At 41.5% G+C, this 25,744-nt stretch overlaps 2 protein-coding genes across 2 annotated transcripts in view; both read left to right on the top strand.

Moving 5' to 3' along the window:
• LOC122020158 (putative ABC1 protein At2g40090) overlaps nt 1-12,134 on the top strand; it is a 37,029-nt gene extending 24,895 nt beyond the window's left edge. Inside the window, exons 9-12 of the mRNA XM_042577940.1 lie at nt 9,039-9,130; nt 9,211-9,390; nt 11,016-11,129; nt 11,535-12,134. Coding sequence (XP_042433874.1) covers nt 9,039-9,130; nt 9,211-9,390; nt 11,016-11,129; nt 11,535-11,741 — 593 coding nt within the window. The 3' untranslated portion in view covers nt 11,742-12,134. The remainder of the gene's footprint in view (nt 1-9,038; nt 9,131-9,210; nt 9,391-11,015; nt 11,130-11,534) is intronic.
• Nucleotides 12,135-13,435: 1,301 nt separating this feature from the next.
• Nucleotides 13,436-16,480, top strand: LOC122019486 (serine carboxypeptidase 1-like). Its single transcript, XM_042576948.1, has 14 exons — nt 13,436-13,569; nt 13,711-13,859; nt 14,020-14,099; nt 14,539-14,661; nt 14,738-14,840; nt 14,971-15,008; nt 15,120-15,221; nt 15,296-15,376; nt 15,466-15,609; nt 15,695-15,763; nt 15,851-15,972; nt 16,057-16,170; nt 16,253-16,298; nt 16,394-16,480. Exons 1-14 carry the CDS (start codon nt 13,436-13,438, stop codon nt 16,478-16,480), a joined length of 1,392 nt encoding a protein of 463 aa, XP_042432882.1.
• Nucleotides 16,481-25,744: the final 9,264 nt, after the last annotated feature.

Raw genomic sequence — 25,744 nt, 5'->3', positions numbered from 1 at the left:
CTAGTCATCGTATCTATGACCTCCATTGATTTACTAATGAGGGTTCTTGTATTTCATATTCCAAATCTTAGACTATTAATTTTCCTATCATAGTTATTTTTATCCAACCTATGGTGTGAGAACTCTTGTCTATTTAACACTATATCCAAATTCGCATGAAGATGTAGCAGTCCTTGTCGATACGTTATAGTCAGACTCTACAACGCAAACTCTTGCATATTTAGCACTACACCCGAATTCTGGAGATGTAGCGGTCCTTGCTGAAATGTTACAGTTGGACCCTGCAATGCGTTCCTTCTGATGAACAACTTAGCATTAGCACAATAGTTTAATGGATACATTCATTGAATATTTGTCATAGTTTTAATGTTGGCTGGTAACCTAACGCAACCTTTTCCTTTATCCGGACCGACCATGACGGGGCGGGTCAACCCACCAAAAACCCAACATCTGGCGGGGCGGGCTGACCCACTATCCCGGCGGACTGTAAAATCTCCAACCCGACCCAACTCAAGGCGGGCTGTCAACATAATCAACCGTTGAGGATCATTATTAAGATTCAAGAAGTTTTAGATGAGATTGTTGGAGAAGAACAGTTTAGGAATAGTATCATATTTAACGAACTAAAATTAGATTTTGGTTGGTTGACACTAGTTCATATTTTGTTAGAAAGGAAAGAGACAACAAATCTTTAGTTCCTCTATCTGTTGCTGATCTTCCATCTGCATAAAATGAAGGTTTGAGTGCGACGACAAGGTCCTGGCAGTAGGATGCAGCCACTCCTCCCTTACAGCAGGTCCACCACGGTCGGAGTTCACTTGCAAGTTGCAACATAGCAGCAGTGGGGGATATTCATATTTCTCTTGAACTTGGTGCAGTCTCCTAACTCGGTATTCGGTAACTCCTTAGTATGTGGTCTGAGCAGTGAGCACCCACCACACACTATTAGTAACTTTGTTTAATTTTACTTCTTACTGATATTTCATTCTATTTTTAGTTTATTTAGAAAATTGAATTACAAAAGGACTAGATTGATACTAAATACTAACCACCGATCAAGATAAAGATGAAAAAAAAAACCCGATCAACATGAAAAACACCAAATCACATGTTTCCAAATTCCAATTTTCCAAATAAGACTCCATATCAAGAACCCAGATTCTTCAGTCTTTAATGACTACAAGACTTAGACTATAACACGTAATAATTAAAAGTTAAGATTTAAGAGATTACATAGCAATAACCAAGTACCAAAGACATCATAACACTAACACATAATAATTAAAAGTTAAGACTTAAGAGATTACATAGCAATAATCAAGTACCAAACACACCATGACACCAGTCACTACACAGTAATTAAAAACCTAAAATAAAATTAAAATGGAAAGTTCAATATCTCTAATACTCTCTAAATTGAGGAACCTAAACAAATAATATATATATTTTTAAATTTCATCAATAACATCATCCAGATCAAAATCTTCTCCTTTATCTCCTTTTTCTTCATCGATATCCTCTTCTAAAGTATTTGATTCTTGCATAGATAATGATGTTTTGATATTTGCATTGTCTTCATTATCTTTATCTGTATATAAAATAAACAAAGATAAAGATAGTTTAAAAAAATAAAATAACAATAAACTAATATATCAACTAAGTCAAGAACATAATTAAAATAAACAAAATTACCAATAACATAATCATGTAACCAATTGCGAGTGCAAATAAGAGCTTGTACTTTTTCATGAAGGGTGCAACTTCCATACTTGGTAAGCACACGAGCACCAATGGAAAAAGCTGATTCTGATGCAACAGTAGTTATAGGAATAGCTAAAACATCACATGCCATTAGTGCAAGAGTTGGATACCGATGCTTTTGATTCTTCCAATGCTCCAAAATATCCAAATCTTGATAATATGCAAATTCAAGTTTTGGCTCCTCCAAATAGAGATCCAATTGAGATTTTCCAGCACTTGTAATTGTTTGGCTCTCATATGCTATCATTTCCTACATTAATTGGAATAGTAGTGAAAAAAAAAATAGAGAATACAAGAAAAAAAATATTAGAGTACTTACATCAAAGATTCATTTGTTCTTTCCTTTAACTCCAACACTTTGTGAAAGTGTATGTGTGGTAGAAGATTGTGGTTGTGAAGAACTTGTCTGGTTAGTATCAGAATACTGGTCAAAAAGCTTATACAATTTTGTCTTCACAAGATCCATCTTCTTTTTGCATTTAAGAGGATCACTTTCAACCTTTGAATAAAAAAACTCCAACATTGAAAGCTTTATTTGTGGGTTAAGAATAGCTCCAAATGCAAGCACCATGCTATATTGAGTCCAATACTTGTCAAACTTCTCCATCATTCTTTTACACATACAACTTATCACCTCATCTTCATTTGATAAGTTTTCCTTTAACAAAACTTCAATCTTCCAAACTTGCATAAAATATAAATTTGATGTAGGATAAGAAGAACCAGAGATCAAATTAGTAGTGTCATAAAATGGCTCAAGGAACTCACATATTTTCTCTCCTCTTTTCCACTCTTCACTTGAAGGACAATATTTATAATTCTTGTCATTGAATTAAAGAGAAACAAAAGCTTTTTTATATTTGATGGCACTATCCAACATTAAATATGTTGAGTTCCAACGAGTAGACACATCTAATCGCAAGCCAATACTAGTATCAATGTTACCAACTGCTTGTACACATTCTCCAAATTTTTTCATCCTAGCCTCTGAACCTTTAACATACTTGACTGACTCTCTAATTTTATTCAAAGCAACAGTAGCCACTTTCAAACCTTCTTGGACAATGAGATTCAATATATGAGCAGAACAACGAACATGAAAAAATTCACCATCACACAATAAACTATCATGCAAAGAGAGTTGCTCTTTCAAATGAACTTGCATGTTATCATTACTAGATGCATTATCCAATGTCAAAGAGAAAATCTTTTTGTCAATCCCCCATTCCTTCAAATATTCAAACAATTTTGCAGCTAATTCAACTCCTGAGTGTGGTGGGGGCATATGAGAAAAACTAAGTATTTTACTATTCAATTTCCAGTCATTATCAACAAAATGGGTAGTCAAGCAAATATAACCCTCACTAGTGCACGCCGTCCACAAATCTGAAGTTAAACAAACTCTATTCTAAACCGTAGTCAAAATACAGTTAAGCTTCTCTTTTTCCTTCAAATAGATTCGGTTAATATCAGAAACAAGAGTATTTCTTGAAATGCAAGCAACATCAGGATTTATGTACTTCATCCAAGCTCTAATACCATCATACTCAACAAATGAAAATGGTAAATCATGTCTAATGATTGCACAAGCTAGTAGTTCACGTGAAAACTTTTGATTTATTTTCTTAGACCGCATCTTCCCATCTTGAACAAGAACCATTTGCTGTACATCATGGAATTTTAATTTGTCACAAATTTTAAGATGACGTCACAATGTAGAAGTTCCATATTGTTTACCCCCACACTTATACTGTTTTTTACATCCAATGCATTCAGCTTTATCTATACTATCAATCCCTTTGATTTTCTTAAAATACACCCAAATATCAGAAGTTTCTTTAGACCTTTTAATTGACCCATTGTCATCATGCTTAGCACTTTCCAATTCATCACCTAAAATAATAGTTTGCTATTGAGAACTAGAGTTCATTTCAAAATCAATCTGAAATACAATAAATAAATTTAGTTTATGATAAAATCAATCAAACAAGAACTCTAAATGTCAATAGAAAAATAACCTAAATTTATTTTTTATGTTAGCCCTATTGATTGCAAAATAAATGCAGAATAAATCAATCCAAAGTCAAAACACACAATGACACAAGATATGTTGAGTACCAAAAGAGAAAATTGGTAATCTGGTAAGACTAGTATCGCATAACAAATGCTAACCATTAGGGAGTAGCCGAGTAGGGACTACGAAAGTACGAAACTAGTGGGAAATAGAATGAAATTAGAAAAGGAAACAAAAAATCTTACCGCAAAGGCGCAAACAAAACTTGGAGGCTCTGACTCTCTGCAGGTTTCACACGGCTATGGGGAGTCGGGGACTCGGGGAGACACTGAGGCAGACACGCGTGAGGCGGAATGTCGTTCTGCTTCACGGCCACGGGGAGACACTGGCCGACGATCGCTGATGAGGCAGGCCCGCAAGTGCATGTGACGGTGCGAGGCTATGACTCTGGGAGTGAGAGGTAGGCAGAAGGTGGTGTTGGTCAGTCGGTGTCACGACGAACGAAGGCGGTGTCGGTGTCGCAGCGAATGAAGGCGGTGTCGCACTGTGTCGCGGCAAACGAAGGCGAAGCGTCAAGTGAAATGTGAAATCGTGAAAATAGAAATAGGGTTTTAAGTTTTAAGTACTATTTAATTTTTATGTTTTATAATTATTGCTACAGTAAATTGATAATAGGAGAAGAGAGTTATAAAGAGAATGTATATGTATTATCTCACCTCGGCAATGACAGATGCAATTGAGTTCTCACCAGTCACCATTAATTAAATAATTAATATTTATAAGTCCTAATGTATTTAGAAATATTATTATTTATTGATATTTTCGTCAGGCCCGCGGGCCAACCCGAGCCCGCTGTGGGTTGGCCTGCTCGGACCCGCGACTCGCGCGGGCTAACCCATTTAGGCCCGCCAGATGATGGGTTGATAAATTTTCAATCCAATCCATTTAAATTATTCGGCGGGGCGGGCCAACCCGACGGGCCCAACCTAAATTGACGGCTCTACGGGGAGGCCGTTGATGTGGCGATTCCACATTTTTTATTGAACTGTGGCGAACCCTCACGAGTATAGCTAAGGTGGTAAGTGGATGGAGGTTTGCCACTTGAGGTCGAGGGGTCAAACCTCGGGGCTGGCGGGGCATAAATCCCTGCATAACTCACCCTTCATCCACTTGCCTCCTCAGTCACCGTGATTTACCTCATCTGTGTTGGTCCTATGATAGGTTGGCGAGGGTGCTAGAAGCGAGCGCTTCCCCTTTTGCTAATTGCCACTTTATTGAACTGTGGGGGGTTCGAATCGCGGGGTTGACAGCTGCGTAATACCTTCCCTCCTGGGGATTGATGCGTACTTGATTTACCTACCGGTATCTTGTCGTGGGGCCGGTGATACTGAACCACTTAGGGTGAGTGAAATTACCTTTTTGCTTCCTTTCTTTATCGAACTGTGGAGGATTATGAACCGCATTAACTCAAACAGAATATTTTTTGTTGGTGGATTTAACCTATGTGTTTGCTACCTCTAGCCATGGCTAGATCATCACCAGAAATTAGTAATTAGTATTACCAGTTATGATACTGGCAATATGATCTTTATGGTAAGTTAACCAGGTGGTAGAGGTGTTACAAGCATCCATATGCTTGAATTGCACAATAATTGGTGGATTACTCTGCCTTATCATTTGTAGGCAGGTTTGTAGGTTAAATTAATGCGTTGGAGAGTTTTCTGATGATTTGATTGCAAAGTAGTTTAAGACACTCTTTATCAGTTACAATTCTGCCAAATATGGGCAAATGCCTAATTGTCTTACCAATTTTCTTACTGATTTTCCTTTTATTTTTATGACATTTCCTTGATTCACCAGATTGCAGCTTTGCTGTAGGGACCAGATTTATTTTCAACATCACAATAGATTAAGAATAATTTCCTTCCAAAAACTCTTTCCCTGATTCTTCCATTTCGAAAACGCCACAACAAATTATGTCTGTATCACCTACATTTCAGTCTCATGAACCTCCCTTGCTAACGTCTAACCATTCTGTGGAATGGAGCCTTACATCTGGCTGTGCCTATTCTGTCATACCCGCATAAAATGTTTTACTTTGGATTATTTTGTGACTGCACAAAATTAAATTAAGTTAAATTATGTGGTTGGAGGGTGGTTCATGAGAAAGATTGTGCATGAGTGGCCTACTCATGCTTTTTATCCTGTGATTTTTCTCTAGTGAGGTGGATCACAACCTTTTGGCTGTAATGATCTTCCTACATCAACTGATGAATGTTCAAACCTCCCTTATGTTTGTGACCTTCGCAAGATAAGCAAACAAATCCATCATCCTTGGCTGGACTTAGGAATGTGGAGCAAGCTTAATAATCACCTACTCCCTCGCTTTACAACATTCTGAATGGCTACCTATGCTTTTTTGGGTTTATCCTTAGATTAACCTTTTTAACTTATTATCGTTTATTCTCCCTCGTGGGATTCTGTAAATCTTCTATACATACTTTTACTATAATACATGGGTGGATTTTTGCCTTCCTCTCTCTATGTTTCCAATTTTGTCTAGTACTCTGATGATGCATTCTACTTCTTCTACAATTATAAGTGACGAACATGTTCTTATATCAGGATGATGGTCTTTCTTTATGTTCGACGTGAAAAACTAGTCACTAGTAGTTGCTATTTGTGCATTTGGTCAAACTAACTAGTAGTTACTATAAAGGTTTATAGTATCATTTCACTGGAGTTTTGTTCTCTGATTGGGACTATATGGTTCAGATACCATGGCATAGTGATACCAATATAGTAAGCATCTTGTATACTAACTATACTGATACAAAAATGAGTGTTGTGCATCAGTTGCAAGCACTGATTCTTGTAGAATCTTAACCCTAATTTGCCGATTCATAAACTATATAATGTTCATAAGACATTTGATATTGAATTGATTCTCTACATGTCGATCAAAATACCTAAGATAACACCTGGTGTTAGTTTTGCACCTTCTCAATTAGGATATAAATGGATCTGAGTTTGTTTCTCAAACTCCTACATCATTCCTCTTTGTTATTGGATAGGTGCTTCCTTTCTTGCCCTCTCATTTTATAGTGTCTATTTACTCCCTATGATTAATTGAAAGAATCAAAGAATGAGTTACGAGCAAAGAATCAGCTTCCTACCTCAGTTGCTGAAAATGTGTCAGCACGGGCTGCACAGTGACTATCTATCTATGATGGCACAATATTAGTAGGTTTCTGTCATGCTGATCGCTATCATCAATTGGATACTGATCGGCATTTGAAACAATGGGTTTTGTATCTCACTCAGTTCATCTCCTGCTCCTCTCTATGATGCCACTACACCATTCTTTCTTAGTCCTTATCAAGTTACGTGAGAGATCTTAACACTTTATTCTAATGAGCTACCAACTGTTCTTACAAAGGCAAAAAAAAAAAAAATCTACTTGCACTCTTGGAATTTACTTTGTTCATTTTGTTTAATATTATGAAAGGGAGCCTTGGCACAACGGTAAAGTTGTTACTATGTGGCCAAAAGGTCATGGGTTCGAATCCTGGAAACAACTTCTTGCAAAAAGCAGGTAAGCTTGCGTACAATGGATCCTTCCCCGGGACCCTGCATGGCGGGAGCTTCGTGCACCGGGCTGCTCTTTTTTTTTTTTTTTTTTTTTTTAATTTTGTTTAATATTATATGCTCATCTTGAAGTCTGAAGTTATAACTTTGCTAAGCCAGTGCATTGAATTTTTAAAACTGTCTCCGTCATTGTTCCGGCCAAATATAGTGGACGGTCAAGCCACCGGTCAACGAACGGGTTAATGTGCATGCTCTTCAGAGATCGTCAGTGAAGGGGATGAAAGAACCAAAAAGGCATTCTAAAAGAGGGTTAGAATGAACTAGAGAGGAGTCTCGACAAGTCACTCCGATGCTCAAGTTAAGGTTTGCTTAAGGGAGAAGACTACCGTAAGGACAAGTTGGATTCTGTGTGTGCATACCTGCGCCCGTAGGAGTAGGCGATCTTTTAAAGAGCTGTAAATGTGCTCATTCTCCAGAATATTCGCCATCGTTGTCCATGTCTTCTGGGATGCTCACTGTCATTGTTCACGTCTTCCGAAATGCTCGTTGTTGTTGTCCACATCTTTCGAGAGAAACGGTCTTATTAATGAGGCAGTTACGTCGCCCCCTATCCACACACCTCTCAGTGTTTTTAAAGGGCCACATAAGGTGTGAACTTGATCTAAGGTTGATGTTGAGTGGACTTGAGGATAGATGAAGTCGGTGACTGAGATCGAGTTATGGAAGATGTCAGCGACTGAGGCCAAGGCGTAGATGAAGTCGACGACTGAGGCTGAGTCATGAAAGATGTCGGCGACTGAGGCCGAGGCAGAGATGATACTGGTGATTGAGGCCAAGGTGGGATGATCTCGGCGACTAAGGTCGAACCAGGGGTGATATTGGCGATTAAGGCCGAGACAGGGATGATGTCGGCAGCTGAGGCCGAGCTAGGGCAATGACGGTAATTGAGGCCGAGTCGCAATAGCTGACTTATCCCTGTGTAAACTCTATTATGTGGGATGGGTGTATTGAATAGGTTTGATTAGACTCGAGTCCCTTCTAGGCTGTTTGATACCCTTTGAGTTACGTCTGACCCATCTTAACTTTGACTGAACACGACTTTTGACCACATGGGACACATGGAGGGATTCTACCATATTAGTCACATTGGGACTATCTTATGTCTCTATGTTTCAACTAATATTATAGAGGAGATGATCAAGTCCAAAGACTAAACTATGCCGAATTTAAATACATGCTCCCATATAATAGCTCAAACTACAACTTAACCAACAGCCAAAATGTAGCATATCTGCAAGTAGGACAAAATAATCTCATATTGCTTCTATAACAATAACAATAATAAGCAAACTAAATATTTTTAATAAAGGTCACGGGTTCGAATCCTGGAACAGCCTCTTGTAAAAAGCAGGGTAAGGCTGCGTACAATGGATCTTTCCCCAGGACCCCGCATGGCGGGAGCTTCGTGCACCGGACTGTCCTTTTTTTATTATTATTACTATTATAAATTTTATTGTTTATTATTTGATGATCTTCCTATATTGCTTTAAATGATATCATATCATTCCTTTTTTTTATTATTGTAATAAAGAGCATTTTATTTGACACTGAAGAAAGTAAATTTGGGAGAAAAAAATGTAGACATGTTTCTCTAACAGCTTCTTTTTTGACACAGAGAAAAAGAAACCACAATTGATACTGCTTGATCATGGTCTTTACAGAGAGCTCAATTTTTCTACTAGAATAAACTATGCTGCACTTTGGAAGGTACATCTAATCTTTGTTTACGTAGTCTTTGATATCTACACTTATGATTTATTTCCATTGGGTTCATCTTGTGCATCCAGGGTCTAGTTTTTGCTGATGTTAAGGCCATCAAGGACAATAGTATAAAACTTGGTGCTGGTGAGGATCTTTATGTTCTATTTGCCGGAGTACTCACTATGAGGCCTTGGCAAAAGGTTGTGGATCCATCAGCAGACCACTTAGTTATCAAGGGAAATCAGGATGACCGTGCAGAACTACAGGTATTGAGCCTATTTGTATTAGTCAATACTGCCTCTGAAACTTTAAAAAAAAAAATCATTTTGTGTGATCAGGAAAATAGGATTGATTGGGTGGATTTTACTCTTGGATTCTCTATGTAATTAACACGTGTTGAATTGGTTGACCAAGTGAAAATTTCACTGAACTATCTAGAAAGTGATTGGACGAAATCAAGCTATAAATGTTTTCTATTGGTAGAACTATTAACCGCAGCCCCTTGGATTGCATTCCCAAAATTGCTCTTGTTGCTGCTGTGTCTAGGCAGGTTGTCAAAAGCAAGCAAAGAGATGATAGATGTGTGATAATTAGTCTTTCTTTGCAGTATTTTTGTTTACACATGAGTGACATGCCATGTACAAGTAAATTGCTTCTTGGGTCCTACCTACCACTGTAATCATGTTTCAAAAATCATTGCATGCTGGTGGCACGAGAGTGCACAGGCAAATTCACTTGGCATCTTCTTGTAATTGTTCTCTACTCAATGCATCTTCTTTGAGTCCAATTCTCCACCAGATTGTGACAAAAGCACCTTCTTTCTCCAGCTTGAAATGACCTTCTTCACCATCCATAAAAAGCGACATAAGTGTTTCTTCTCTAGCGCTGATGGAACCTAGTCTCCTCGCAACCCGAGGAGTTGACCTTCTTTGATGAAACGACACAAGGGGGGACTTCCTCCAGTTATGATGAACATGACACTTGCAAGTTCCTCCATTGATGAAACAAGTCTTCTTTTCCGCTGATATTTCCTCCTCTTCTGTTAGGGCTTGGAACAAGACCTTTGGTCCATTCTTTTCTTTTTTACCTCCCTTGCTGTTCTTAAGTCTCTGCATAGGGATCAAAACTGGGATTGGCATGACCAACATGACATCAATGTGGCTAGTTCCAAACTGGATACTGATACCCCAACTCAGAATTAGACTTTAGACCTTTGATTGTAATTTCATCTAAAATTAGTAAAATGAGCATACAAGAGAGAAGGGAAAACGACAAAATCAAATAAAGGGAATGGAATTTAAAATGAGAAAGTAACTAGAACTGGAGGAGAAATAAGACAAACATTTATTTTTCTTTTCTACTTGCCCGAGTCTGATGTGGTTTTAACATGAGCTAGTGACCTGAGGTAGTGAGGTGTCTAATATGAAGAAGTCTGTTTTTAAATTTATTTATAGAAGTTCTTGAACTTGTGAATTAATTCAATTGCACGGTATTATCAACTCTTTTTCAAGTACTGCTAGCAACTTTTTTGACAAGTGGTGTTGTAGTAGTGTCAACTTCCTAGGTGAAATTGAATCATGTAGTTTAGTGTTAGCAGCATGATAGGTGGTGGTGAGAGATTGATTAGTGGTGGTGTTCGAACTTAGTGTGTTGTTATTTAAACTTGTGTTCCATATTCAGACACGTTATCTCTGATCATGGTTGTGTAGTCTGTTTCTCGTCTCAGAATGTTTCTATTCTGTCTAAGCTCAAGTATCTTGCAGAATTAAGGTTATGTGTTTTTTTTTTTTTTTTTATGACCGTCAAAAAAAATGGGATTTTTGTTGGTTACATGATGCAAGAAGCTTTACAAAATATGTGCCCTAACTTATTTTCTGTATTTCTTATCCAGATGTATGCTGCTCAGTATTTTCCTCAAATATCAGAGCTGCTTAGGAGACTACCACGTGTAATTTTACTAATGTTGAAGACTAATGACTGTTTAAGATCTGTCAATCATACCCTGGTAGGTTATATATGGACCTCATCGTATATCATGCATTTGTTTCAAGCTTAGTCACATTCAAAAAAAAGTTGTATTAAGATTATATTCAGCAATCAGGCATGTCACTTGACGTTTTTTTTTTGTACTCTTTATTTTTCACCTGCTAAATTTATTTTTTCTATTATCACGTTGAATATCTCATAGTTGTTACTTCTTTCCTTGTTCTCACATTGGTCCCCGAAAATGTTGTAAGCATATCACTGAGTATCAGTGAGGATGCTCTGATGATAGCTGAGAGTGTTGTCAGTAGATCTGATGGACAACTTCCCTTGATAGTTTTCATCAAATAGCTTCCATGCCTCTTTGTTCTCTGTTTCCCACATGATTCATTAACAATCCTTTTACATGGATATTTTTTTTGGCCAGCTTCAAGGGTCCTCCCTAGAAACATATTTCATCATCGGCAAAGTTGCATCGGAAGCATTGGCAGATTCCAAGAGAATAACATGCGAAGGATCAGCTTTTGGGATGCTAAGCTTTTGGCTGGAAATGATTTTGGTTGAAGTCCGATTTCTATGCCTGAAAATTGCAATGCATCTTCTACAGCTTAAAAAAGCTATTGATAGTCACTGATCACATTTTCGCCAGAGAGCAACTTATTTGTTCCTGTCCAGCATCATTTTTTTTTCTTTCAAAAATTTTGTGTTAATTTATCAATAAAATATTTATATTAAAAATTGCATGCAATGTTTCAATTGGAATTAAATATTAATTGATTAATTACATCAATGAATGTATCGACGTTGTTTTCAACAACAATAAAAGTAGCTTTTTCTGTAAAAAAAACAAACTCATTTGGAGTGGTACATCTCTTTTCATCTTCAGTATAGGTCTCTTATTTTTGTTGTTTGGGGATGTAAGAATTTCATCATCCTCTCAGTTATCATGTTTGGGGAATGATGGATGTATCATTTATGTCTTGTAACAATATTACTCAACTATCTTGTGAGTAAATTTATATTAACATTTACTTGTTTTTCATTTTGAATTTGTGGCTCAGTTTTCTTATATTTGATTTTGCCTCTGTTATTAGATTTCTTGCAAAATGTTACAAGAAATCAGTTTGCTTTGGGACAACAATGGAAGATGATATGGTTTGAATGGGAGTGTGAAGGTGGTAAGTGGGTTGTGTCTCGGCTAAGGGATGAACAAAGCCAATAGTGAGAAAAGAGGACAGGATCTAGAATTTGCTTGTTCAATTTAGCTCTCGTCTATGTGGTAAGCTGGTAGATTCAATGGATTTGTGAAGGTTGGAGCCGACCAATAAAGGGGATGGAAGTGATGGGTAGAGGCAACTGAGGAAGATGGATAGGGAGAGGCCAAACAATTCGAAAGTTGAGTTTGATGTTGAATGTTGCTAAGCTCAACAAACTCTTCAATAGCAAAGTAGTCCAATTTGAATAATGGATGGGCTACATGTAAATCACATGTAATTTTTAACTCTAGCCATGTATCAAACAAATAGCATCTCAAACCACAGAAAAAGTAATCTTCTCACTCTCTTGTTCGTTTAATTTAAAAGTCAAATTCTTAATCAATGGAAAAGTCATTAAAGCCAAACGGAATGAGAAATATATATATATATATATATATATATATATATATATATATATATATATATATATATATATATATATATATATATATATAAAAGAAAGCCCACAAAAAAGGAAAGCTAAATGGAGATTAGTATCAAGTTCAAAATTGATTGAGCTTTCATTTCTTTAAACATGCTTAAGAAATTTTACAAAATATAGACCTACTTGGCATTGCAAAATTTTCTCTTTCCGTATTGTTCTTTATATATTGCTTCTATGACAAATTATAAATTGGTAAAATATTCATTGCAACTTGCTTATTGCACCAATTGTGCCAAGTCACTTTATAACTTACTTTTTAAATTTTCCTAATGAAAAGATAGTTTATTATTAAATCATCTTATTTTGGAAACAAATATATTTTTTTTAATGATATTCTTGTTACTCCAATACTGAAAAAGAAAGTTTGTTTCTCTTTTCATTTTATTCATCCAACATATGGAAAGAGTGTTCCGTTCCAAACACTGAAAAAGAAAGTTTGTTCCTTTCCTTTATTCCCATCCAAACTTGTCAAAAAACCGAAACATTTGGTTTTGGTAGGTTTTGATAGATGTAAATGCTTTCCCTTTTTTTCTTACCTCTCACTATAGAACACTTGCATCTTTCATCGGATGAGTTCTATTTTCATTTAAATGAAGAATTAGAGTATAGAAGAGATCAAAAGATATCATGGTATCAAATGTTCTCGTGACTCTTATTCTATTATTGTTATTTTTAATTTCTGTTGGAGGAGCACCAATTGATGCTGAGGTGAAGCAATTTCCTGGATTCGATGGTGAATTTCCTTCTAAACACTATGCCGGGTAAGATGCAAAAAGCAATCAGTTTTGTCTTATCATCTATCGTTACCCCTCAAAAAATGCTTGTTCTTTTGTTGGATTCCATTATTCATTTGTTTCTATTCGATTCACATTCGTTTATTTTTTATATGATATACTGAGTAGGTACATAGGTTTAGGAGATGAAGAACATAAGAGACATATGTATTATTATTTTGCTACTTCAGAAAGAAATCCTTCAGAAGATCCAATAACACTATGGATAACAGGTGGCCCTGGTTGTTCTGGACTTGATGCACTTGCACATCTTGTTGGTAAGACATCTTTAGTTTATTTGCATTCATTTTGTGATATTATATCACATTCCATATATAATAACTTTTTGATACCAATCATTTCATTCGCATTTATGAATTTTTGGATTACTCTCTATATGTTGGTTTCTTCACTCACTTGAATGTTATCTTGTTTCAGGTCCTTTTGAGGTAGTGCCTGATACATTTCACTACACAAAGCAACCGAAAACTAGGCTAAGTCCCTACTCATGGACTAAGGTACCAATATGTTTTCTCTTGTGACTTTTGTAAAAAAAAAAAAAGTCATGTCGTCAACTAGACACGTTCTATTTCTTTAGACTGTAAAATTGGTACTATTTGATTTAGTTGTCCACTATTCAATTTTTGTTTTTTAAACTCCTCAATTTGGAGTGTGCAAAGTGATACTAAAGTTCGGCAATCCTTCCTATCTTATTGACAATTACTTCTTTTTAGAACACCACAAACATATAATCATATAATCCACGCCTTTGTTGCCACTACAAATCATATAATCCCAACCAATTGTCATGTTTCATTCAAGTTTCCATTGCAAAACACAATGAATTTGTTGGGGTTTCATAATTCTATCACTGAGTTGTTGGCTTCGGGCACATTTGGAAGCATAGAAACCACAGGAATTATAGAATATCAATTAATATTGCTAAATGTTTCGCAGGTTTCTAGCATTCTTTCTGTGGATTCCCCAGTAGGAACTGGATACTCATATGCTGAAAACGCCGATGACTATATTACCAACGATGATAAAACAGTATCTGATTTGTATGATTTTCTAATAAAGGTTTGGCCAAAAAAATAATCTAATTATCATTTCATCCCAAATAGTTTCTACATACTAACACATTCTATATATGCAGTGGTATTCTGAGTACCCTGAGTTCCTTCCCAATCCTCTTTTTTTGGCAGCCTGCTCGTATACTGGTGTCATTGTGCCACCATTAGCCCAAGAAATTGCAAAAGGTATATATGAAGAAAATGATCCAGCCAAATAGAACCTTTGCTCTTCCAGTGCTTTGAGTGATTATTCATGTTGCTTGCTATTTAATCTCATTCCTTTGTCTTTAACAAAGGCGTATTTATCTAATTTCAGGAATAGAATCCGGTAAAGAACCAAGGATAAACTTAAAGGTTATGTTACTGACATTACTTTTTATACTGTAATTCTTTGATTCCTCACCTTTATGCATTCTTATGATACTAAAACATAAGCCACTTTTTTTCCTCTCGCAAATCTCACAGGGCTACTCAATAGGCAATGGAGCATACGATGTCGACTCCGAAAGAAGTGCTGTGGTGCCATTTGCAAACAGAATAGGGCTAATCTCAGATGAACACTACCAGGTGCCTTTATTGTTTGTTGCAATTTATGGTACTGTTAATGCAGTTCCAATCAACTCATTCTCAATTCTTGTCAGGACTTGGCTAGTTCTTGCCAAGGCAAATATGTTGACAACGACGATCCTGATTGCTTGAAGAACATGGAAATTTTTCAGTCGGTGAGTCAAGTTTCGGTCCTTGTTTGTTGTTCTATAAGGTCTGTTGCACTGTTACATGTAACACAATATGCACTACTCTTTTGCTACAGCACGTTGAAAGTATCAACCCTTACCATGTCCTTTGCTTGCGGTGCCATTTCGACATGGCAGTGAACATGGACTCCTATGAACATGATTCTCTCAAGATGTACCAGGACATTCATGGTGCAAGTCCCTTTAATGAAGAGTGCCATGTAAGCAATTTATAGAGAACAACAAATGTTTGCAGTAGCTTTCCAGGAAAACTCTTTGGTAGCATTGACAGATTGTTCTTGACAGGGTTATGAACTAGCCTCAGAAAGACTGTTTGAATCTGAAAATTCAAGACAAATCGTAAACGCTGCTCCTGTAAGTGCAGTGTTCTTATACTGGTAGAACAATGGGCTACTTTGTTACAATCATCTCGAAAAAATAATTTTGACTCATGTTCTGCAGAGGGAAGTGACTGGGCAATGGATTAGATGCACGAAACGGATAAACTACGAGAGAACGGTGTTGAGTACCATGGAGTATCATTTGAACCTAACAAAGAAAGGATACAAAGGGTTCATTTACAAGTAATCACATCATAAACTTGAATCACTTGAGATGAATAATTTTGGTGATTTAAAGAGGTTGTTCTTTGTTTTTATCCTTTTCAGTGGGGATCATGACCTGGTGCTTCCATACACTGGACAACTCCAATGGCTGAAATCATTCAACTACTCTGTCATCAACAAATGGCATCCCTGGACGGTTGATGGCAACATTGCTGGGTAAGCCAGTCAGTTTTTTTTAATAAACCAAAATCAGTTTCAGTAGCTTGTTCATCTTGTTCTCATTTTGTTCTTGGAACAGGTATGCTGTAGAATTTGAAAACAACCTTTGTTTCGCCACATTCAGGGTGACAAATCTTGATCTCTTTGAGATTTTTCCATGAACATGCAAATTAAAGTAAATAAGAAAAATGAATAATGTTTTAATCCTTGTCATGAACAGGGTGGCGGCCACACTGTGACTGAGTACATGCCCCATGAGGCACTGGTGGCTATTGAGAGGTGGCTTGGTGGTGCTTCTTGCCTTTGATGTTTTTGGCCTTAATCTTTACATTCAAGTTGTCAAGCTATTTCAAAGTATTTTGACCATGCTTTAATTGTTGTGTGAGATTGATAAAAATACCCATAATAGTTGAAGACAAGTTCAATCATAATTAATCTATCCCAACTTCTTATTAAATCCAACCCAATAGTTCTGTTTCTCTATTAAAAATTTAAATTTTTTATATATCTTAGCAATTACTCTTTTTATCTAGCTAATATTTATATATTTGTTTTGCATTTTGTTCTACAAGAGATTATCATTAGCCCATCTCTCTAAAATCTAATGGTTAAGATGTATTAATGAGGATAAAAAATCACTTTGAAATAGGATAAAAATCACTTCTTTTTTTATTGATAAGGCTCCCAACTCATAATTATTTTCTTGTTATACACTGTCTCAATGCTCCTATAATTCTATAATAGTATTAGATATACTACAATTTCCCTCGAGTCCACATTCCAATGTTACATCCAACCTATAATTGTGGTGCAGAATAGAATAAAGATTATTTTGTAAGCTAGTTTTAATTAGGCACGTCAATCGATCCAATTTTATATATTTTATCCTCATCTCTATTCATTATATTTATCTCCATCATCAAATTTTTAACTTTCATCCTTATATCTATATGAGTTCGAATATATATCCTCATACCTATCAAATTAAACATCTAGTATACTCTTAGGATGCATTTGGTTTAAGTTATCATGTATAACTTTGGTTATGTGATTATCAAGTCATCATATAACCAAGATTATGTGGAATAAAATATAACTAAATGTTGTTTGATTCAATATAGGTAATGTAACAAAAACTTATTTATTTGAAGGTTTTAATGAATAACCTAGTTTAATATTTTACTATATTACTCTTAGTTACAAAACCAACTGATCCTGTCCGAAACTCGAGAGGACGGTTGCTGGGGACGTGGCGCTCCTGTTGACTGAGTGTAGACCTCCAAATGACGTGGACCTACAACCATAAGTCGTTAGCACCGAGCCGGGAAGGGGTTCCCGGCGACGACCCTCTGACGCTCAAGTCAGGTTACCGGCAGCAAAGAAGTAAAGCAGAGTAAGGAGCATAACTGTAGCTACAGTAATGAATTGAGCATACCTTCGTTGAAGTCTGGGGGTCCTTATATAGGGCTCCCGGGGGGTGTGTACGCTTATTGAAGCATACCTGGAGAAGACGTGTCAGAAAAGCGTGTTTGACACCATACCTTAACAGTCCGAACATATCCCTGATGTGATAGTGGAAGCTTCCACTGTACGATTCTTTGTCTGACCATGCTGCCAGCCATGCCGCTTGTCGGTGACGCGAGTCTCTAGGAAGATACGGCCACCGACTCCTTTTGTCCGTTATCGGGCCGAGCGAGAGGGCTGCTCGGCCAGTATACCCTTCGGGTCACATCATTGGCGAGCCGAGCAGGATGCCCGCTCGGCTAATGGTCCGCTGTCTTAGCTCCATCCTGTCGAGCGAGGAAACCCTATCTTATCGGGTCAGGGCTGCGTCTCCCCTTCAGCCAAGCGGGAGCGTCGTTCGGCCTTCATTCCTCCATGCTTGAGCCTTTTGAGCGTCGGAAGCTCAGTACCTGACCGAGCTATAACGATGTGGACTCGGGTGCTTCCCGTCCGATCGGGACGGTTGGTCGGCCGCTCGGCCGACCACTCGGAGCGTTGACCACTTTGACTTTGACCTTCCACGTGGCCCAAGACTTTCTTCAGGGCGGGCCCCATTTTACCATCGGATCACGTGTCTTCCCCTCAAGTCTAGTTGAAGGAGGTCGTAAGTCCGACTGACTGGACTAGTTCGGTAGACGATTGGGCGCTCAGTCGATGTGCTGGCTGGCTCCCAATCAGCATATGTGTTGGCTAAATCCCGATTGGCTCGCGTATGATTGCTCTTCGTGGGCCGAACGACGATCGGAGAATCTACACTTGGAGATTTTCCCTCTGGCCCCTCTAGAAGGGTGCGGGTCACGTGGTCAAGGTTGACGTCACTGGAATCCTCTCGGAATTCATGCAAATCCCGTCATTAAGGCCGAGCACGTGCCCATGCCGTAATAATGATGCCCATTAAATGTCACACCGTAGGTGAGTGCCACGTGGTGTCGCTGCCGTCACCGCCCGATCGAAGCATCAGAGTTGATGGGACATGCGGCAGTTCGAATTCAACGGTCGGATCTGGGCCTTGGTTCCTGTGCCCTAGATCCAACGGCTCCGGTCGGTCGAGCCGATATTTATAAAGCCTCCGCTTCCTCCTCCTTGTTCACCTTGCTATTCCCTTCCCACTCATCGCCGACGATTCCTTTAGCGACCTGTGCTCCGTCGATCCTCAGCCTCCTCTAGCGGCGATCGCACTCACTTTCCCCGTAAGCCTTTCCTTCTTGCCTGATCTTCCGTCGTTCTTTCTATTTCTGTGGCCTTCATCTTCCTGCGTTGTCCGGTAGTATCTTTATCGAACCTTCTGCTTTTTCATTTTCTGATCATGGCCAGTTCCTCTCACCCGGCTGATCCCGCCCCTGGTCTCTGGTATACCACCATGGAGACCAGGTTTGATGCGGGCGAAGCGGCGAGCCTTATTAACGCCTTCAACATTCCGTCTGACCACGAAATTGTCCTGGTTACCCCATCCGATCGGCACAATGACTCGCCGACCGGCACTGTCTGTTTCTTCCGAGACCAGTTCGTGGTCGGTCTTCGGTTTCCTATCCATCCGTTCATAATCGAAGTCTGTAATTACTTTCGCATTCCGCTCGCCCAGCTTGTTCCCAACTCTTTCCGCCTTTTGTGCGGCGTGGTCGTGCTCTTCCGAGTGCACAGCATCCCGCTAACTCCTCAAGTGTTCCACTTCTTTTACTATCCCAATCAATCCGAGCTGGGTACTTTTCTCTTCCAGTCTTGGATAGGGCTTGTCTTTTTTGACAGTATGCCAACTTCCAATAAGCATTGAAAGGAATACTTTTTCTATCTGCGACTCCCCGAACTGCCTTGCTTCCGGACCCAATGGCAGGTCGGAGTTCCACCTCTGCCAGATCTGAAGAGGTATAAGACTCGGTCGGACTATCTTCGCGCGGCTAACATGCGTTCGGGCTGAGTCCGATCCGAACGAAGCTCCCGACCAGCCTAGGAATGAAATTCCCTTGTCTTTCTTCTTTTGAGTCTAACTGATTCTCTCTTTCTTTTGCAGCTGAAATCATGATACGCTCCCTAGCCGTCGGAATGATGAAGGTCAAGTGGGCCGAGATCGAGGCAGCTGCCGCAAAGGAAATGGACAGACTCGGTCTGACCCCGGTTGGCTCTCATGAAGGCGAGAGCGAGGCGGTGCAGACTGAAGGAGAGGGTGCCGCTGATCAAACACCCCAGACAAAGCCATCAGAGGATCTGCTACCTACTAGGTCCTAGCCCGTCGCTCGAGCAGAAGGATCGGGGTCAGGGTCCTCCGGTGACGTTCCTCTGACTCGGTGAAAGAAACGCCGAGCAACCACCCCTTCCCGCTATGCAGCTTCAAGGATATGCTCGGTCGGGCGGATAGGCATCTTTGCTCCAACTGCTCCTGAGATCGTGGAGACTGTTTCCTCCGATTGGACCCCCTCCGATCTGCCTCCACGATCGCGGCTCAGCCGATCACGTCTCTTCCTCCAGCTCGGTGGAGGGTTCTTCGATCCGGCATTCTCCCCGCTTCAGCCGGCCAATCATCCGACCCTTCAGCGTCTGCTCAGTCGGCCCCGAGCGACCGTCGATCGGTGACGGCGATCATCCACCTTCCGACGGACGAGTTTTTAGCAGAGCTCGAGTAGTCGAAGACTCCAGAGCATTAGATTGTATCCGTGGGCCACTCGCCAAGGTGTGGGAGGAGGCCAGAGCGCGTGTTGCAATGATGCCTGCCGGTCTGCTATGCAACAGTCGTATGCAAATGGCCACGGGCGTAAGTTTTTTCTGTTCGGATTTAATCATGATTTACCTTCGCTCGGAACTAACGTCTTTCCGTTTGGATGCAGTACTAGGTGGAGAGTGTGGCGGTATGCAATTGCCTGACACTTGTGGAGGGGGAGCTTAAGAAGCTGAAGATTTCTGGTGGAGCCTCTTTCTCCCAAGGGCCTTCCACCGCCGAGCTGCAGGCCGAACTGACCAAAACCAAGAAGCTCCTAGAGGCCGAGTAGAAGACCTCCTCTGATCGAGCAATCATGATGGGTCGGCTCGAGACCCAGGTAAAAACCTATGTTAAGAAGATTGAGCTGGCCACCACTAGGAAGAATCATGCCGTAAATGACCTGGAGCTGAAGAACCAGGAGGCTCGGAATTTGACCGAGAAACTCAAGAAAGTAGAGAACTTTTTGGTTGCCGAGCGGGAAATTAGTTGAGCTTGGGAGGCTGAGCTTCAAGCGTAAGTACAAGCTCTTAAAGATTCTCTGGAAGCCTCCCGTGCGACGCTGAAGTCCTACCAGGACGCTGAGCTGAGCCGTTTTACGACCATGAAACAGGCATACGTGCTCTCGACCCTGTTTCTAGAGAAGGCAACCACACGGATCGTCCACTCATTTGAGCTGGCCATCGGCGCAACGATCATCCAGCTAATGGCAAATGACCATCTTCCAGAAGTCTTGCCCGCTAACGTTGTCGACTACGTCCAGCTCCTCAACTCCATTCCCGACGAAGCCTTTGACTACATTGAGTGAGGAGTGAATATGTAATTGGCTATGAGTGCTTGTTTAACTGTCGTTTGGCAGACTTTTATCCATTATCAATGAAGTGTTTTGGCAGTTCTTCTTCGCATGTTTGCTTGTCTCCAAGTGTCTGACTATATAGTCCCGAACGGGCCGCTTCGCTCGCATTCTCATTACTGCTAAATTCGTTAGTCATATCTCCCAGGTTTAAGGTCGCCGCTCAACTCTTGAGTTTATAGTCGTAGTATGAAGATTTGATGAAGCTTCGGGCTTAAGGTCGCCACTTGACCCTTGGGTTTATAGTCGCCGCTCAACTCTTGGGTTTATAGTCACCGCTCGACTCTTGAATTTAATGTCGCCGTTAGACAATCTTCGACTGCAGGAGTTTAAGGTGACCGCTCGACCGTCGGTGGAGACCCGGGTTTATAGTCGCCGCTCGGCTCTAGGGTTTAATGTCACCGCTCGACGATCTTCGACTGCAGGAGTTTAAGGTTGCCGCTCGACCGTCGATGGAGACCCAGGTTTATAGTCACCGCTCGACTTTTGGGTTTAACATCGCCGCTCGATGGTCTTTGACTGCAGGAGTTTAAGGTCGTTGTTCGACCATCGGTAGAGACCCGAGTTTATAGTCGTCGCTCGACTCTAAGGTTTAACGTTGCCACTCGACAGTCTTTGGCTGCAGGAGTTTAAGGTCGTCGTTCAATCAAAGGTGGAGACTCGAGTTTATAGTCGCCGCTCAACTCTAGGGTTTAACGTTGCCGCTCGACGGGCTGGTGAAGATTTACCGTTCGACAGGAATTTTCTAGTTCTTTGTATTTATTCTAGTCCTGCATGTCGAGGGCACGGAAGATGCAAAGTACAAGACACTAATTACAACGACGCACCTTTTATCTAGTTCGATACGGCTGGAGATGGTTTGCGCTCCGTGGACACTCTAGTCATCATCCTTCCTCATCTTCCAGGTAGTAGGCGCCCAACCAAAACTTCTCAATGACCTTGTAAGGCCCAACCCAGGGGGCCTCAAGCTTGGAAACATCGCCAACCGTCTTAACTTTTTTCCACACGAAATCACCGACCTGGAACGATCTAGGAATCACTCGTCGATTGTAGTTTTGCTTCATCCTTTGCCAGTATGCCATCAATCGGACGGCGGCTTTAGCTCATGCCTCGTCGACCAAGTCCAGCTCCAACTGCCTCCGCTCGGCGTTGTCCTTATAGTAGCTCTGTATCCGATCGGACTCTACTCCCACCTCAACGGGGACAACTGTCTCGCCTCCATACACTAAGTGGAATGGGGTTACTCCGGTCCCTTCCTTATGAGTAGTGCAGATCACCCATAACACGCCAGGAAGCTCGTCCACCCAACTTCCTCCGACATAGACGAGTCGAACCCGAAGAATCCATAAGATCTTCCGATTGGTGGCTTTGGCCTGCCCATTGCTTTGGGGGTACGTCACGAAGGTGAAGGCCTGTTGAATGTCGTACCCCTCGCACCATTCCCTAAGCTGTTGTCCGACAAACTGTCTTCCATTGTCCGAGATGAGTCGACGTGGAATACCGTACCGATAGATGATGTGTTGCCAAATGAATTTCTTAACCATCTGTTTGGTTATTCTCGAAAGCGGCTCAGCCTCGACCCATTTGGAGAAGTAGTCAACCGCCACGAGTAGGAATCTCTACTGTCCGGTCGCCATGGGGAACGACCCCATGATGTCCATGCCCCATTGGTCGAACGGGCAAGAGACTGTGGACGCCTTCATCTCCTCGGTCAGGTGGTGCGAGAGGTTGTGGTACTTCTGGCAGGACAGGCAAGTAAGCCACTGTCCGAGTGGCGTCTTCCTGTAAGACCGGCCAAAAGTATCCCGAAGCAGGATCTTCCTGGCTAAGGAACGGCCACCCTGATGTCCTCCGCAAGACCCTTGGTGCACTCCCATAATATGTAGTCAGCATCCTCCATTCTGACGCACTTTAGTAGAGGTATGGAGAAGGCTTTCTTATAGAGCTGATCCCCAATAAGGATGAACCGACCAGCTCTCTTCCACAGTAGGAGAGCTTCCTCCCGATCGGTCGGTGTGGCTCCGGACTTCAAAAACTCCACTAGTGTCGTCCGCTAGTCATTGGGGAAGGTGAGTCCCTCCATACGGTCGATGTGAGCCACCAGGGATACCTGCTCGATCGGTTGTTGAATGACGATTGGTGATATTGAGTTGGAGAGCTTAGCCAACTCGTCTTGCAGCCTAGTTCTCCGATCGGGGTATCTTTTGTATGATTACCTCCCGAAAATTGGCTTTCAGCTTTGCAAAGGCTTCTGCATAGAATCTGAGCCGAGTATTAAGCGGTTAACTGAGAATCTGAATGGATGAGGACCCAGCCTGCCTCGACGTGTCGAGCGGCCTGCAGGCCGGCTATGAGTGCCTCATATTCGGCCTCGTTGTTGGTAGCCCGATAGTCCAATCGAACGGGCAGGTGCATCCGTTCTTCCTAAGGGGATATTAGCAGTATACCGATCCCACTTCCTTACCGAGTGGATGATCCGTCCACAAATATCTTCCAGGTGGCCTCTGACTCAAGATTTTCCACCTCAGTGATGAAATCCACCAAGGACTGCACTTTGATGGCCGTTCGAGGCTGATATTGAATGTCGAATTCGCTGAGCTCCGTTGTTCATTTGATCAGCCGCCCGGATGCTTCTGGATTGAGCAGGACCCTTCCCAATGGACTATTAATCATTCCGACGATCGTGTGCGCTAGGAAGTATGGGTGTAACTTCCGAGCGGCAAGTACTAAGGCAAAAGCAAGGTTCTCGAGACTGGTGTAGCGGGATTCAGCATCCTTTAATATGTGACTTAGGAAATACACGGGTTGCTCCTTGTCGTTTTACCGAACAAGCGCCGGGCCGACAGCATGCTCGGTTGAGGACAATTAGATGTGGAGTGATTTGCCGACAGTCGGCTTAGCCAATACAGGCAGAGAGTTTAGATATGCCTTGAGTTCCTCGAAGGCTCGGTCGCACTCCTCGTCCCATTGGAATTTGGTGGGTCGGCGTAGTATCTTAAAGAACGGCAAACTCCGGTCGGTCGTCTTGGAGATGAACCAAGATAGTGCGGTTATCCGCCCAGTGAGACGCTGGGCTTCCTTCAAATTTTTGGGCGGCAGCATATCTTGGAGCGCCTTCACTTTACTTAGGTTTACTTCGATGCCTCGCTCGGTAACTATGTACCCCAGGAAGCGCTCGTTCCTTGCGCCGAATAGACATTTGCTCGGATTTAACTTGATCTCGTATGTCCTCAGCGTCTGGCAAGTGTCCTTGATATCTGTGCAAAGATCAGTGGCTCGGAGAGATTTAATGAGTATATCGTCAATGTACACTTCCATGTTCCTGCCGATCTGCCTTCTAAATACTTTGTTCATCAGGGGCTGATAGGTAGCTCCAGCGTTCTTCAATCTGAACGACATCACGTTGTAGCAGTAAATGCCATCAGCTGTGATGAAGCTGACTTTTTCCTGATCCTCCTTGGCGAGCGACACTTGATGGTATCCCTGATATGTGTTCAGCATGCATATCAGCTTGCACCCGGCAGTGGAGTCTACCATCTGATCGATCCGTGGGAGAGGGTAGAAGTCCTTTGGGCAGACCTTGTTGAAATCACGGAAGTCGATGTAGACCCGCCACTTATTGCCCGGCTTGGAGACGAGCACCACATTTGCAAGCCAGATCGGGAACTGGACCTTGCGTATGTGGCCGTCCTCAAGCAGTTTCTCGACTTCCACTCAGATGATGATATTCTGCTCGGCGCTGAAGTCCCTCTTTCTTTGCTTAACCGGATGAGCACCCGGTCGGACGTGGAACTCGTGTTGTGCGACGCTCGGGGAGATGTCGAGCAGCTCGTGTGTTGACCATGCAAAGACGTCATAGTCCCTCTGAAGGCATCTGATCAGCTCAGCCTTCTGTTTGGCTCCCAAGTCAGATGCTATAAAAGTTGTGGCCTCCGCTCGACTCGGATGTATTTGCACTTCTTCCTTCTCCTCATAAACTAAACTAGGAGGTTTTTCGGTTATGGTGTTTACCTCCATCCATGGAGTCTTCCGAGCGGACTTGGCTTCGGTCCTGACCATCTCCATATAACAGCCACTACACCAAGGGATGCTGAGAGTGATGGAGGCGCCGAGGAGGCCGAAGTCAAGGACAAAGATGGCAAGCTAGGAGATGAGGATATGGAAGAGGAGGACGGCGACGACGATGACGGCCATGGGGTTGATGATGTTTTGAGCCTATAGGAATCGTTGCATTGGGTAATAAAGGGTGAAGGAGATGAGCTGAGGCAGGAGACCGCGGGAGTAGATCTGGCCCACCTTCGCGACCGCGTCCGACTGGCCGTTGGCATTGAGGAAGGAGCCAGAGAACAATGAGTTCGATCACCCAATCCCTCTCCCTGTCCCTTCCCATGGAACCCTAATTTGACCCCAATCGCGCCGGCTGCCTTCTCCGCCACGGCTCCGTCAAAATCGAAATCCTCCCCATTCTTTGGCACCTCCTCCTCGTTCTCATCTTCGAGGGTAGTGTGAAGGTCGCCTTAGCGTTA

This window comes from Zingiber officinale, chromosome 9A (assembly GCF_018446385.1).
Source record: "Zingiber officinale cultivar Zhangliang chromosome 9A, Zo_v1.1, whole genome shotgun sequence".
Classification (NCBI taxonomy): domain Eukaryota; kingdom Viridiplantae; phylum Streptophyta; class Magnoliopsida; order Zingiberales; family Zingiberaceae; genus Zingiber; species Zingiber officinale.
Note: the sequence above shows the minus strand (reverse complement) of the source record. Positions and strands in the feature narration are given on the sequence as shown.